Source organism: Ustilaginoidea virens, chromosome 2 (assembly GCF_000687475.1).
Source record: "Ustilaginoidea virens chromosome 2, complete sequence".
In the NCBI taxonomy this organism is placed as follows: domain Eukaryota; kingdom Fungi; phylum Ascomycota; class Sordariomycetes; order Hypocreales; family Clavicipitaceae; genus Ustilaginoidea; species Ustilaginoidea virens.
Window position 1 is genome coordinate 5,381,624 of NC_057317.1, and position 15,134 is coordinate 5,396,757.

Here is a 15,134-nt window from a genome sequence, read left to right on the forward strand (position 1 = left end):
AATAAAGAGCATAAGGTGCCTTTGCCTCTTTCTAGGATATAGATACCAATAAAAATCAACAAAAAACAACTGACATTACTAAGCTAAAATAACCATGCATTTGTGGCCTTTTATATCGCTGGGAAGATTATTATGTTTTAAACCAGCAAAAGGCGCCCAAGGATTGGAAGCCTAATACCACTATACTTAATAAAATCCAATCCAAGTTTTCATCTGATCAGCGCTTTAAGGATATAGTTGTTAAAGCATTATAAGCGAAAGGAATCACAATTAATCCTATTATGTTACAGCCACCCTCTCCTTTTATATCACTTGGAATTGCGTTTGCTAGTAAGGATAGTAATACGTTATACAACCTTATGCAACCCGAACCGACTATATCGTTAATGACTATTACCAGCCCATAGGCAAGCCCATAGGCATCCCTATCTATTACCAGCCTATAGGCATCTCTCTTAACTACACCCTATCTACTTAAAGATTCCTGGATACTGGATAGTGGCTCCAACACTTATATCACCAATAATAAGGACCGGTTACTAGATTACGTTCCAAATATCGAGCCCGAAACAGCATTTGCTAGTGAATCTAATCCTTCTATACTAAGATATAGAAGAGTGCGATTAAATACTAATAAAGGCATCTTCGAGCTACTATATATAGCATATATACCGATATTTCATACTAATGTGGCAAGCTTGGAACGATTTATGCATGCGAATTACCACTAGAACTCACAGACTAGCTAGATTACACACAATAAGAACCGTTTATTTTATACTAACCGGATGTTTAGCCAGCAGGTTATTGAGTATAGCGAAGTCGCTATTGCTGCCACCACTACTACTACTGAGGATACTATGGTATCTTACCCTTCTGACGATACTACAGTATCTTGCCCTTCCACATCTAGTACCTCTAAGGATACTACGCCGCCTTCATCTATTATTAGTAGGGAAGACCCTACTATATCAGATAAAAATATACCTCCATCAATCAACAATTCTGCGGCTATACAATACACATCATCTCATCCCATTCCAACCACTACAGCGCCCGCTACAGCAGTGGCTATCTCAAAGGATACCTATAATGCATCTGCCTCGGAAGCTACAGCTACGATATGGCATAAGCGACTAGGCCACCCTAATAAGGAAGCCTTAGAAAGGATAGTCCAGTCGACTACCGGCGCTAAAATTAAGGGATTACTTACTATTAATTATAAGCAGTGCTCACTATCTAAGGCCACTAGGATTATCAGCCGGCAGCCCCATCTACCTAGCCCAAGACCTTTCTGGCGGGTATATATTGATATATTTATACTAGACCAAGCTTATAATGGTGCTATTACAGTACTATTACTACGGGATGATGATACTAAATTTATCTTCTGTTATCCTTTATATTCTAGGACCCAGTCGGAAATCCTAGGAAAGCTAGCAGACCTTGACAACTATTTACAGCGCCAGTGGAACCTTGCTATCTCTATTGTTCATCGCGATAATAACCCTGCTTTCTAGCAATAATACCATAATTGGAAGACATCCTTAGGTATAGAGGATGAAGTCACAGCGCCTTATACCTTAGCCTAAAACGGCCCAGCTAAACACTCGGGGGGTATTATAGGGACTAAAGCTAGGACCTTACGACTAGCTGCTAACCTACCTAAAGATCTATAGCCGGAACTATAGAAAGCCGCAACCTTCTTATATAATCGCACACCACAATAAGGCCTTCAGTGGATTACACCACATCAACGACTTCATTCCTGGCTAGCTAATAACGCTAGGGATACCCAATATACTGATCCTAGGCCTTCTATATCATTCCTCAAGGCTTACGGTTACAAGGCCTATCCATTAATAACAACAGCATTAAAAGGCACTAATCGACGAGAATTAAAGCTAGCACCACACGCTGAGATAGGATATTTAGTAGGTTACGATTCTACTAATATCTACCGTGTGTGGATTCCCGACCCTTATGAAGTACGACGAATTCGCGATATTACTTTCGATAAAAACAGCTTCTATAGTGGTAAAGCCACTGCCACTATACCACAACGAATTAAGATACAACTGCCACAATATATCGACAACGCATCTAAGTATAAGGATATAGACGAACTCTATATATCTCACCCTTCTACTACTATTATACCTGTTCCTTCTACCCCTAGCACTACTCAGCCTTATATTCCTAGTCCTACCATGCCTTCTACTAGCATAACATTACCTTCGACTTCTATACCTACTAGTGAACAAGCTGTTCCTAGTAAACAACAACATCTTACAGTCCAGCTACCTACCCCAGCTTCTATACATCCTTCTGAAGCAAGCGCTAAGATTAGTCCTATACTACGAAGGTTAGCTAGGCTGGCTAGTAAGAATGCTTCTAGTACGGCTTTTATTAGCAGTTCTTTTCTAGGCACTAAGGAACGCCTACACCGATCATCCCTACCGCCTAAACCTAGGTTTTGGAAAGACCTAAAAGGTCACCGTTTCGAACCAGAATTTAAAGAGGCCGTAAAGAGTGAATTCTGCGATAATTAGAATAAAGGAACCTTCAAGCCTACACAACTATCAGACCTTCCTAATAATTATAAGCCTATACCACTTACGTGGGTGTTTAAATATAAGTGTGATAAACATGGCTTTCTCACTAAATTTAAAGCCCGAATTTGTGTGCGTGGTGATCTTCAACCTTACAGTAATAAAGAGACCTATGCCGCTATACTAGCTGCTAAATCCTTCCGAATCTTAGTAGCTATTATAACGAAGTTCGACCTTAATACTATACAAATGGATGCTATATCGGCATTTACTAACAGCCTACAGGACGAAGTCGTCTATATCGATTATCCAGATGGATTTAAAAGACCTGGATAGGCACTATTATTACAACGCGCCTTATATGGTCTTCATAGGTCCCCTTACCTATGGCAACAAGAGCTTTTATCAACCCTTAAATCTCTCGACCTTACTCTTATCACAAAAGACCCTTGCATTATGATTACTACCACTATAGTAGTCTTTTATTTTGTGGATGATATAGTAGTACTATTTTAACTAAAGAATCGTCCTAAAGCAGAATCCCTCGTTAATAAATTAAAAGCAGCCTATAAAATGAAGGACCTTAGTACTCTAAAATAGTTCCTAGGTATCCGAATTATACGGCATCGGCCTACTAAGACCTGGCTATTGCAAGACTCTTATATGGAAAAGCTTGTATACAATTTCTTAAAAGGAAGAAATATTACACATAAAGACTATCCAATTCCAGAACAGCCTCTTAATAAATATACTGGTATCGCTACGGCACACGAGATATACCAGTACCAAAAACTCATAGGCTCTATAAATTACCCAACCACTATGACCCGACCTGATACTGCTATAGCAGTCTCCCGCCTTTCAGAACATCTACACAACCCTTCCCCTCACTATTACCTACTAGCCATAGGGGTCACAATGTACCTCTATATCACACGTTACTTAGCTATTCAATATACTGCCATACAACAACAACTAAGTGATGATATCCAGCAGCAACCTTCTACTAAAGAGTTATTAATATCTTCTGATGCTGCTTTTGCCGATGATAAAGAGACCCGGAAGTCTACCCAAGGCTCTTTCTTCAGCCTATTTGGCGGACCTATTAATTGGGAAGCCATTAAACAACATACCGTTACTACATCTTCTACCGAAGCAGAGCTACTAGCACTATCGTCAACTGCTAAGACCACTATATCTGTAACCCGTCTCATGGAACAACTAGGACTTAAGCTTGATCATAAGGTCACTATTGAGTGCGATAACCTACAAGCTATACGCCTAGTAACAACAACAATGCCCCGTATTAACACTGCATTAAAGCATGTTGATATCCACAACAGCTGGCTGCGACAGGCTTATCAGCAGGGTTTATTCGACCTAGCTTATATCCCTACTAATAATATAGTAGCGGATGGGCTCACAAAGGCTCTTATAGGCCAACGATTTACTACCTTCCGCAACCAACTAGGCCTAGTAGATATTGAGGACCTAGTACGAAATACAGAAGATGACGAGAGTGATACCGACTAGCTAGATAGAGCTATATTCTAGCCTATCTAGGGGGGTATGTCAGAATGAAATTATTTGTTATTTTATTTTATTATTTTTGGATATTAATCGCCGACAATTCTTACGTATCGCCGCATCATCAGATTGAAAAAGGTACTAAGTATTCAGTACTTATATTTATATGGCGGCTGCTAGCAAAGTTGAGTACCTAATACTTACACACATTCCCTTACGCGCAAATGTATGATGCATCACAAATTGATCACACTACTTTATCGTCGCAAATCTCGATGCACTACAAATGCACATTTCGCCACATATCTATGATATCACAGTATGGTCAGAATATTTACGTCAGATTGATTTCACTAGGGATATTCTATGTTGGAATATTATGTATTTAAATCCCTAGATATTCCTACCCAAATAGTGGGAAGGAATGTATGGAGGGAGGCATGCAAGCAAGTATGCAGAATTAATGCACATCAGATTGTCCCTATGCCTTAGTCTCGTATCTTATCTGTGCCTTTTACCTTACTGCAATTTTACCATTCCACTGCCTTTATCCTTCGCATACTGCATTATCTTAGCAGGCGAAAAACTTTTTTTGACAGTATAACCATAAAAAGCTAGCTATTAATATTAATATCTATATAAATAATATATATAATAGAGGAAATCGCTTTTTTATATTCCCCTAAACGGCTCTAAATCTCTACTGCCATTCTAATTTTCTTATATTATAGTAGGCAGATAGGTTAGAGACCTAACTATTATACTATTTTTTCGCTTATAGCGCTATAGCAATTACAACCTAAGTCGATTAAGGTATTAATAAAAGTATAAGATTTATATAATATTGGTACTAAAAAGGGGTGCTTATTTATATATTTTATAATCTTTTTTATCTCTTTTATATAAAATCCTTTTCGTAATCAATTAAGGTTCTAAGTATATACTTTAAGCCCTCTCGCAAGATTAGGCTTAAGAGCTAATCTTTTCCTTAAGAATTATCGCTACTATTATTTTTAGTAGCCTAAAAGTCTACTATAGCTACCTTAACTATTCCTAGTCTGCGGGTCCTTTATAAACGGTATTTCTATATATAATAGGTAGAAGCACTATAATAAAAGTAAAGGTCTTTCTCCTATCGCTTATTAAAAACCTCCTATAAGACCTATTTAGCTATATATTACTTACTCTTTAAAGTAAGTTAGTTAATACCTATTATCTATATATTACCTTTTGCATTTTAGTTATTATTTTATCGATCGCAAAGAGGACTAAAGTAATACCTAATTATTAAGCTAATCTTAAGGTTAATAACAATTTAACGATAGCGGTTAACTACTATATAGTAGTTATTATAGGAGACCTTAAGTCTAATAATCTTATCGGCCATCTTAATATTTAATATAGAACAGAGGTATTTAAATTTTACTTCCTTAGGCTAATTAATTCCTCCTATAAGTGCTAATTTTTCCTTAAATTAGATGAAAAAAGCAGCAAAAGGTTCTTTAAGGCTTTAGTATAAAGAGTATTTAAGTTTAGTAATTATATAATCCTATCGATATAGATCTTTAAAGAGACATTAGAGGTATTTAAAGAACTTTACTATATTATAATCGTAGGCCTCGCTATTCTTAAAAAAGGCTGCGACTTATATTATTATTAAATTACGCTAGAGGCTATTTAAAGCTGAATAACCTATCTAGTACTTCTATATAGATAATTCGGAAAGGGAAAAACCTAGTAGCTGGGAGGAAAACCCTTCCTACTTTCTTGATTTCTGCTTTTTATCGCCCCGCATTAGGGGCGGCAGGTATCTAGTGCGTAAGAGAATAGGGTACGCAACCGCTTAGGACCATATCTAGCGGTATTATATAGGAAGAGTGCGAGCGAGAAATCCTAGAATATCAGGTCTAGGTTGGTGATCTTATTGGGTAAGAAATGAGAGGAGGGTAAAGCCGGGGGGGTAGGGCCAGTAGCATACTCGCGGTAGGCGTATTCTCGCTGGGCGTGTATCTATAGTAGCCTAGGCGCTTCTCGGTATATATTAATTTTTTTAGGTCGGAAGAGGAAGTAAGCTAATTCTAAAGGTTAAAGCGGGCAGCCTTAGGCACTATATTAGTATATAGGTTAGTAATGCCTTTGATTTAGTGCCTTTTCTTCTTTTCTTCTTTTCCTTTATAGCGCCAATTTTAAGGTATATAATGACCCCTCTATTGCGGTATGGGGCTAGTGCTAACCCTATTAGCGTAAGCTAATTCTAAAGGTTAAAGCGGGCAGCCTTAGGCACTATATTAGTATATAGGTTAGTAATGCCTTTGATTTAGTGCCTTTTCTTCTTTTCTTCTTTTCCTTTATAGCGCTAATTTTAAGGTATATAATGACCCCTCTATTGCGGTATGGGGCTAGTGCTAACCCTATTAGCAGTACAGCAATAGCAGCATCGATAATAGCAATAATAACAATACTAGCAATAATAAAAATAATAATAGCGAAAATGCCTAAGCGGTCGGTAATATTAGATAAGGGGGTAAGTATAGGTCTTATATATAGCGGGACTGCAGCTAACCCTTATGATATAGCCCGGAGAACTATACGTATAGCTTTATAGGCTATATCTAATGCGCTTGGAGGATCCTAAGTATTGATACTATAGTTAATAAGGTATAGACCGGGTCGTACCCGCTCTTTAGCGAAGCTAATATAGGTAGAGACTGGTATAGCCTACTATCCCTATGCCTTAGCGGGTAAGACGTATATACCCCTAGAGAGGACCCCTAGGAATTAGGTCTTAATATAAAAGCTTTTAGATGCATAGGAGACTATTGCTAAGGGGATAAAGGTGTATTTTTAATTTATATATAGCGCGGGCTACCGGCTGACTATCTTTGGCTTTAGGTGGATGACTATAAGGCCCTCTAGTAGAGGGCTAAATAAGCATCTGCCTTTTAGGGGTATAATCGGGCGGTAGTAGTAGCGGCGGCGGCGGCGATAAGGGGCCTTAGCGCTCCCAGGGTAACCTAAGAGATGCTAGACCTTAAAGAGAGGAAGGTCTTTATTTTAGAATGATAGGCTTATGCCTAAGAGGATATCGCTATATTATTATAGGTTTTCCTAGCCTAAGAGGAGGGGGAGGGGGCTTTAGAGGGGGAGTAGACTAGGGATAAAGGGGGGGAGAGTAGTAGGGAGGGCGAGGGGGAGGAAGAGGGGGAGAATACCCCTATTGCTAATATAATAACTATTAACTAGTTTCGGCCTATAGGGCCTAAGAGATTTGCTTGTTTTTAGTGTATTTCGTTCCTACTATGGGATTACCGTAAATATTATGCGGGGGCTATATAGGGATATTTAGTAGCGCTTTTAGCTATATTATATTAGAGGGATTAAGCGAGTTAAAATTAGTTAAGTCGGTCGATATTAAGTATCTAATAAGCGATTATTTATATAAAGTATAATTTATCGAGTATAATAGATATACCGTATTGGTTATAAAGTAAGCTAGGGCCGGGACTAGGCCTAAAGAGTATATGCCTTTATCTATAGTACTTTAGATAAAAGAAGATAATATAGTAGAGGTCTTCTAGGCCTTCCCTATAGCGGCAGAGAGGTAATAATACTAAGGGAATTTATTAGAGGTAGAGGAAGGAGTTAAAGCCGATTTTTTCTATATAGAGTTAGGTAAATATTACCGATTTATACTTTTATAGACCTTTATATAGTTAGGTTATTTTCGCTATAGATTAGAAGTCTAATACTCTTTCGGCCGCTAAGGTCTTATACTAGGGGCATTTTGCCTTTACTATTGCCTGATTACTCTACTATTAGTTATATTAATTTTTTATTAGTCGTTTTTCGGCTAAAAGCTAATTAGGGTTAGGATCGGGGAATAATATATAGGCTAAGGGTCTTTAGTAACCCTTCTTTCGATAGCATTAAAATATTACTATTACTACTACTAATATATAGTTAATCCTATCGGTTATACCTATTTTTTCTATTCTTTTAAGGAATTACTAGTAGATATAATTAAGATAAAGGTTAATTAGGGGTATAGCTGCCTCGGTCTCGAGGGTATTTAATAGTATAGCCTTAAAGGCCTTAGTAATTATATAGAGGTAGGCTGACTATTTTATAGCTAGGGATTTTATAATACCTTTTACTACCCCTCTAGGGGCGGTAGGGGTATATTATACCTTTACGCTAAAGGCAATAGAGGTCTGGATAACCTATATATAGATTAGGCGTACTTCCTAGTATTAGTAGCCCTAGATTAAGGCTGCTATTACTATAAGCGCGAGTTGCTACTACTTAAGTTTCTTTATGATTTTAATATAATATTCCCTTTATTTTAACTTATAGTAGATTTCGACTCCTAAGAATTTAGTATACTATTTCGGCTAGATTATTATAGTCTTAAACTATATTATAGTCTCGTCTGCCTTATATATATAGGTAAAGTAGATAAGCTCGCTTTTACTAGGGTTAAAATTAAGTCTGGCTTATTTAAACTAGCTATTATAGATAAGCCATACTTTCTTAAATAATACCTTTATCTTCCCTATATTTCTCCTATAGGCTATAATGTTTATATTATTGGCGAAGCCTAGTATAATAGTTAAGGCTACCTCTTATAGCCTCTTATAGAGTAGTATAATATAGATAAAGAAGAGGATAAAAGAGAGGGGGGACCCTTATAGTACCTTAGCGGTAATTAGCAATTTTTTTATAAGCTATCCCTCGAAGTAAATTTATACTATTTGCGAATTAGTAAAGCTGCGTATTTATACTGCGAGCTATAGTAAAAGCCTTTTATTAAAGAGTAAATAGATAAGGCGGGTATAGTTAATTATATCGAATACTACTAATATATCTAATTAAAGGAGTAAGGCGATCTTACTATAGTGCTAAATTATATAAATAATCTCTATTAGTATACTTAATGCTATATTAGTTAATTAATTTGCTTTATTATCTATTTAAAAATCCGGAAGGAGGTTGCCCTTTTTAAGGGTAGTAGTAAGCCGCTTTACGATTATAGCTTTTATAACCTTCCCTATTAGGTTAAGTAATAATATTAGTCTTTATCCTCCTGCCTTTAAGTATTCCTTAGGCCTTTTCTTAGGTTTTTATAGTATTACTATTTTAGCCTCCTAAAATTAGGCCGGGTAATACCTAATGCAGTATATTTTATTAAGGAGGTATATTAGGGTTTAAATAAGTAAAGGGCTATATACTTTAAGGAATCCTATTAGGAGCCTATTAAGGCCTAATGCTTTCTAGCCTACTATATTGCGTAATATAATATATATCTCTTTATAGGTAAAAAAGTCTATAAGGGGGAATATAATAGTAGTAAGCTAGGGGAATATTAGGTTAGGGATATTATTATAAATAGCCTAAGAGGTAGGGAAGAATTATTAGGCGAGTACTTATGCTTTTTCTTCGTGTATTATTACCTTTAGGCTTAGACTGCTTTATTCTAATAGGGGGATCTCTTTTAATTTAGGCAAAAGGCTACTATATAGGCGAGCCTATTTCTCTAGAGACTATAGGTTGGTATTTTATACGGTTGCTTTATTAAGGGCCTCTTATTATAACTAGCGCTATTCCTTTTAGATAATATAGGATTAAGTCGCTCCTACTTTTTAGGCGGCGCTAAGATTCTCTAGGGTATAATATACTACCTATTTTCAATAGGCCTTTTTTGCTACTATTTAGGCTATTTTAGCGCGGGAGTTCTATTAGGGCTCTATACTAGGAGCTTTAGGTGCCCTTTTTAGTGCTATAATATCGGTAATACTCTAGAGTTAGCTAATAAGCTATTTGGCGTATATATCTATTTTAGTAGGGAAGCGGAGTAGGGCCTTAATATAGTAAGTAGTAAATCGGTTTTTTGCTTTAGTTTAAATAAGGTATCGGTTAAAGGACTTTTAGCTATTCTTTAAGGGGGGGGCTTTTATATAATAGTTATCGATCTCGATATATATAAGCTAAAGGATATAATCGGACCTAATAAGGTTAGTATTTTTAAGATATTTAATTATAATATCTAGTGTGACCTATATATAGTCGATAGTGCTACTTCTCTTTTTTAGGGCCCTCTTTATTATTTTACTGTAAAGAGTAATTAGCCTAAGCTACTATTATATCGTAAGTTTAAAGAGAGTATTAATACTAGGCGAGGTTTAGTCTAGGCTATCCTAAAGAGGGTAATATATATTAAAGTCCCTAATAAAGGTATTATAAGGGCGGGGTAGGAGCTTAGCAAGCGCAATAAGGGGGGTTATTTAGTTTAGCTTATAGCCTAAAGAGTAGATAGAGTAGATATTAGTATATAGTAAGGAAATTTTATATTAGTTGGTTCTTTTATTACTAGACTATATACCGGGCCTATACCGCTTATAGATATATATCGCTATTCTCCTACTATATGCTACTAATATATATCTTCTAAAGCTAAGGCTTAATAGGGTCTATCTAGGCGCAGTAGGTTTTTAAATCGCTATAATATTAGGCTTATACTAGTAATAAAGTACTAGTCTTATAAGGGTGGTTTTTTTCTATATATTCTAATAGAGGACTATTATTATATAGATAATTGCAAAAGGGTTAGTAGCAGCGGTATATTAGAGGTGGCTATAGGTTAGGCATCTAGGGTAGGTATAGTTATACTATAGTTTTATATAGGGGCGGCTTAGAGGAAGGCAGTAATACTACTATTAGCCCTAATACAGGGGGTCCTATTAATGCTTCTGACCGATTGGCCTTATTTTTAGGGGGAGGGCTTATATAGGGGAGATCTACTAGCTATACGGCAGTAGCCCTAGTCTGCAATTAGGATAGTATTAGCGTTTAATGCTATATATAAGGCAAAAAGCCTTAGTCTATCGCTATAGGAATTTCTAGTTTTTTCCTATTATTTATTCGCTACTTTATAAAGGCGGGACTACGCTAGGTATAATTTATAATAGTTAAGATAGGATTCGCATTAGTTCTATATAGTAGCTAGGCAACTTTAATTGCTATCTAGGTAGTATTTAGAGCCGCACTAGCCGTAGCGAGCTATTATTATATAGTATATAGCAATATAGCTGAATTTGAAGCAATTATAGTATTAACAAGAGTATATAGTATCGTTATAAGGTTCAGCTTTAAATATCTCTACTTAGTATATAATACCGGCTTTATAAAGCTTATTTATAAGGTCGATAGAGTCTACCCCTATAATTAAGGGCGCCTATATTATAGTCCCTTTAAGGCAGTAAAGAGAGACCCTAGTAAAGCCCTCTCTATTAACTTTAGTAAGATTCAACCGGATATCTTTTATTATAGCATTCGCAGTATAGTAGGTCGGAAAGCTTTTAATAATAATACTAAATAAGCATCAATTAGGTTCTGCCTTTTAGCCGAAAGCAGGGTATACCTAGGTTATATCTATAATATACTTCGCTTTTTCTTCTTTAAAGGTAATAATTATATTACTACTATAGAGCCTATAGGCTATAATTACTACTCTTTTAGTAGTAGCCCTATTGATTGCATTAACGATTTCAATTAGGGTATAATTCTAGAGGATTTCGCTAATAGTATTTCCTTTAATAAGGACTTCGCAGTAAATATAAAGGGGTATTATAAAGGGAGTTAGGCTATATTAGGGTAGTATAGCGGCTGCAAGCCTTTATACGGCGATAGATGCCTATATAGTAGGGGCTATAGTAGGTTTTAGGAGATTCTATATAGCCTTATTAACTACAGTCTCGATTATCTATATAAGGGTTCCGATAGGGGTATAGATATTGCCTAGGTCGGCCTCTTGCTAAGCAGTCTCTACTATAAAGTTTATAGCCTCTCGCACTCTTCTTAGTACTGCTAGGGGAATATAATCCTAAAGCTCTTTTATAAAATCTATAATAATATCGGCTACTAGTTGCTTCCGCCCTTAGGCAGGTTCGGTCTCGGACTGGTTGCACTATATATAATTTGCGATTATGGTATTAAGGTTATGGCGGCTATATGCTATGCCGCCCCTATTCCCTCTGTCGATATCTATTACTTTATTTGCGCCTGCCGCGCCTACTCTTTGGACGCGATATGCTATAGGTGAGGGGGGTAAACGGACGAGAAAAAGCGATTAAAAATATTAGAATTGATTTTAGAGGCGGTTCTATGCCGCTACCTAGGTGCGGGCGAAATCGCGAAAGTTTTTCCGGCTGCGACTTATAATTAGACTATAAAAAATAGGTTCTAAAAGATAAATATCTACTATATCTTTTTATCCCTAATAAAATCCTTATTAACCTTAAGCTTATATTATATAAAAGTTTGCTAGGCAGTAAATATTATCTTTTTGCTATTAAAAGGGTCCCCTATTGAGATCGGCTTATATTTAGGTTAGGTATAAGCCGCATTAAGAGTAATAGGGGGGATAAGTCTGCCCTATTATATTACTAGGACCGGTTGGTATTCCGGTTAGGGTTTACTCGCCTGCTCTACGAGATAAGCCTATAAAGAATTTATTTGCGATTAAATCTATTGCATTCCCTTAGAGAGTTACTGCATTTAGGTATATATATTACGTTAGGGGCGCTACTACCCTGTGCCGTCTGCCCCCGTCTTATTAGGTATGCTTATTTCGATATTGTATAACGCTTATATTATTGGTTCTATAATATAGAGTTATAATAGTAAGGCTGAGTCTATTTAAATATAAAGGATTAGCCCTAGGGCGGCTGCGAATAGGCGTTAATAATATATATTAAATAGACTAAAGAGGAAGGAAAAGGATTTAAGTAGGAACCTTCTATTTAGTCTATTTATATCCCGATTATAATATATATCGGAGTCCTAGTATAGTCCCGTGACTCCGTCTATTGCCCTTCTTAGGCTAGACACGGGCGCAGCCCGAGTTCTAGCCACATTGTGGCGCGGGCGTAGCCCGAGCCCGTAACAGTAATAATATTACTAATAGTAGTAAGAGGCTAAGGCTCTTTAAATATAGAGAAGGGTAAAAGCCCCCCGTTATAGGCTTGCTCTAGAGCTAAAACTCCTTTTTTAATAAATCTAAAGAAATCGACTAAAAATACGATTAAGACTATAGGCATTATTATTTATATTACGATAGTAAAATTATTTTAGCCTTTTTAGGGAACTAAAGTAACTAGCGTAATAGACCGATATACGGCCTATTAGACCTTATAATACTTATCTTTATCTACCTACTAAGGTCAGCTATTAAGTTAAAAAATACTAGTAAGCCGCTATACTTACTTCCTAATCGTAAGTAAAGGCCTTCTATAATATTATTATACTTTCTACCGGTTTGCAGTTTGTAGTATTACATTCGAGAATACAATAAGGCTTCCGCTTTAAAGTATAAGCGAAATAAGCATCTTTAAGCCCTACCTACTATTAGCAAAAGGCAGATAATAAATAAAGAGAACCTCTCACCCTATTAGTTATAATAATAAGCGGCTATATTAGTACTATAGTATATATAGGGACGATACAGCTATTTTCGGGCTAGATTAAGACCTAATTCTAAAATATTTAGCATTTTAAAGAATAAAGGGCATATAAAAGCTTTAGTAGCATAATTAAGGCAGAGCTATATATAAGGGAGTAAAGGAAAATTTTTAATAACTTTTAATAAGGAGCAAAAAGGGAGGAGGAAAAAAATAAAAAGGTAGGGCAAGTAAGGGAGACTTTATACCGCTATATACCCGCACTAGATCACTCGACCGTCTATTAGCTGCCCTAACCTATATTAGATAAAGTCAATAATAATAAAATGCGCGATTTACCGTATTACTACTGCCTACCCAATATTAACGTTATCGCTACTACCCCTACCTAATAATACTGCCCACGCCAAACCCGATATATACTCACCCTAGAGCCAACCTAATGCCCACTAACGCATACTACTACGCCTATTAAGGTATTCCTACTATTTATACTTTCCTAGCCCTGCCGCTAGACCTAGTCTTACGCGATAGGATACCTCCTCGTAATATATAGTAAATCCCCTTTGAATTTAAAGGGATACTACCGATTAAGAACGGTATATAGGTTTTCCTCCCGGCACTCGGGTTTTCTATATAGATTAGGCATAGAGGTATTAGCACTAGGCCAGACAGGGACTCATCCCCTCTAGATAGCTTAGCTAGAGTAATATATATATATATAGTAATATTACTAGTAGTAGTAGGAGGCTAAGGTTCTTTAAACGAAAAAAAGGGCTAAAGCCCCCCGCTATAGGCTTACTCTAAAGCTAAAACCCCTTTCTTAATAAAACTAAAGAAATTAGCTAAAAATACGATTAGAACTATAAGTACCGATATTTATATTATAAAGGCAGAATCGTTTTAGCCTTTTTAGGGAACTAAGGTAACTGGTATAATAGACCGGTATATAGCCTACTAGACTTTATAGTACTCGTCTTTATCTATCTACTAAAGTTAGCTATAAAGTTAAAAGATACTAATAAGCTGCTATACTTACTTCCTACTTATAAGCAAAAGCCTTTTATAATATAAATATACTCTCTACCGGTTTATAGTTCGTAATATTATACTTAAAAATATAATAAGGCTTCTACTTCAAATCATAAGCGAAATAGGCACCCCTAAGTCCTACTTACTATTAGTAAAAAGTAGATAATAATTAAAGAAAACCTTTTACCCTATTAGTTATAATAATAAGCAGCTATATTGGTACTATAGCATATATAGAGACAATATAGCTATTTTCAAGCTAGACTAAGACCTAACTTTAGAATATTCGGCATTTTAAAGTATAAAAGGTATATAAAAGCTATAGTAGCGCAATCGAGACGGAGCTATATATAAGGGAGTAAAGGAAAATTTTTAGTAATTTTTAATAAGGAATAAAAAGGAAAGAGGAAAAGAAATAAAAAAGTAGGGCAGGTAAAAGAGACTTTATACCACTATATACCTACACTAGATTACTTAACCGTCCGCCAGCTGCCCTAATCTATATTAGATAAAGTTAATAATAATAAAACGCGCGACTTACTATATTACCGCTGCCTACTTAATATTA

General features: G+C 36.0%; 1 protein-coding gene across 1 annotated transcript; it reads left to right on the forward strand.

The window, feature by feature from the left end:
• Positions 1-3,848: 3,848 nt before the first annotated feature.
• Positions 3,849-4,085, forward strand: UV8b_03213 (uncharacterized protein; the record flags this gene model as incomplete). Its single annotated transcript, XM_043140711.1, has 1 exon — positions 3,849-4,085. The coding sequence occupies one exon, from the start codon at positions 3,849-3,851 to the stop codon at positions 4,083-4,085; it is 237 nt and encodes a 78-aa protein (XP_042996645.1).
• Positions 4,086-15,134: the final 11,049 nt, after the last annotated feature.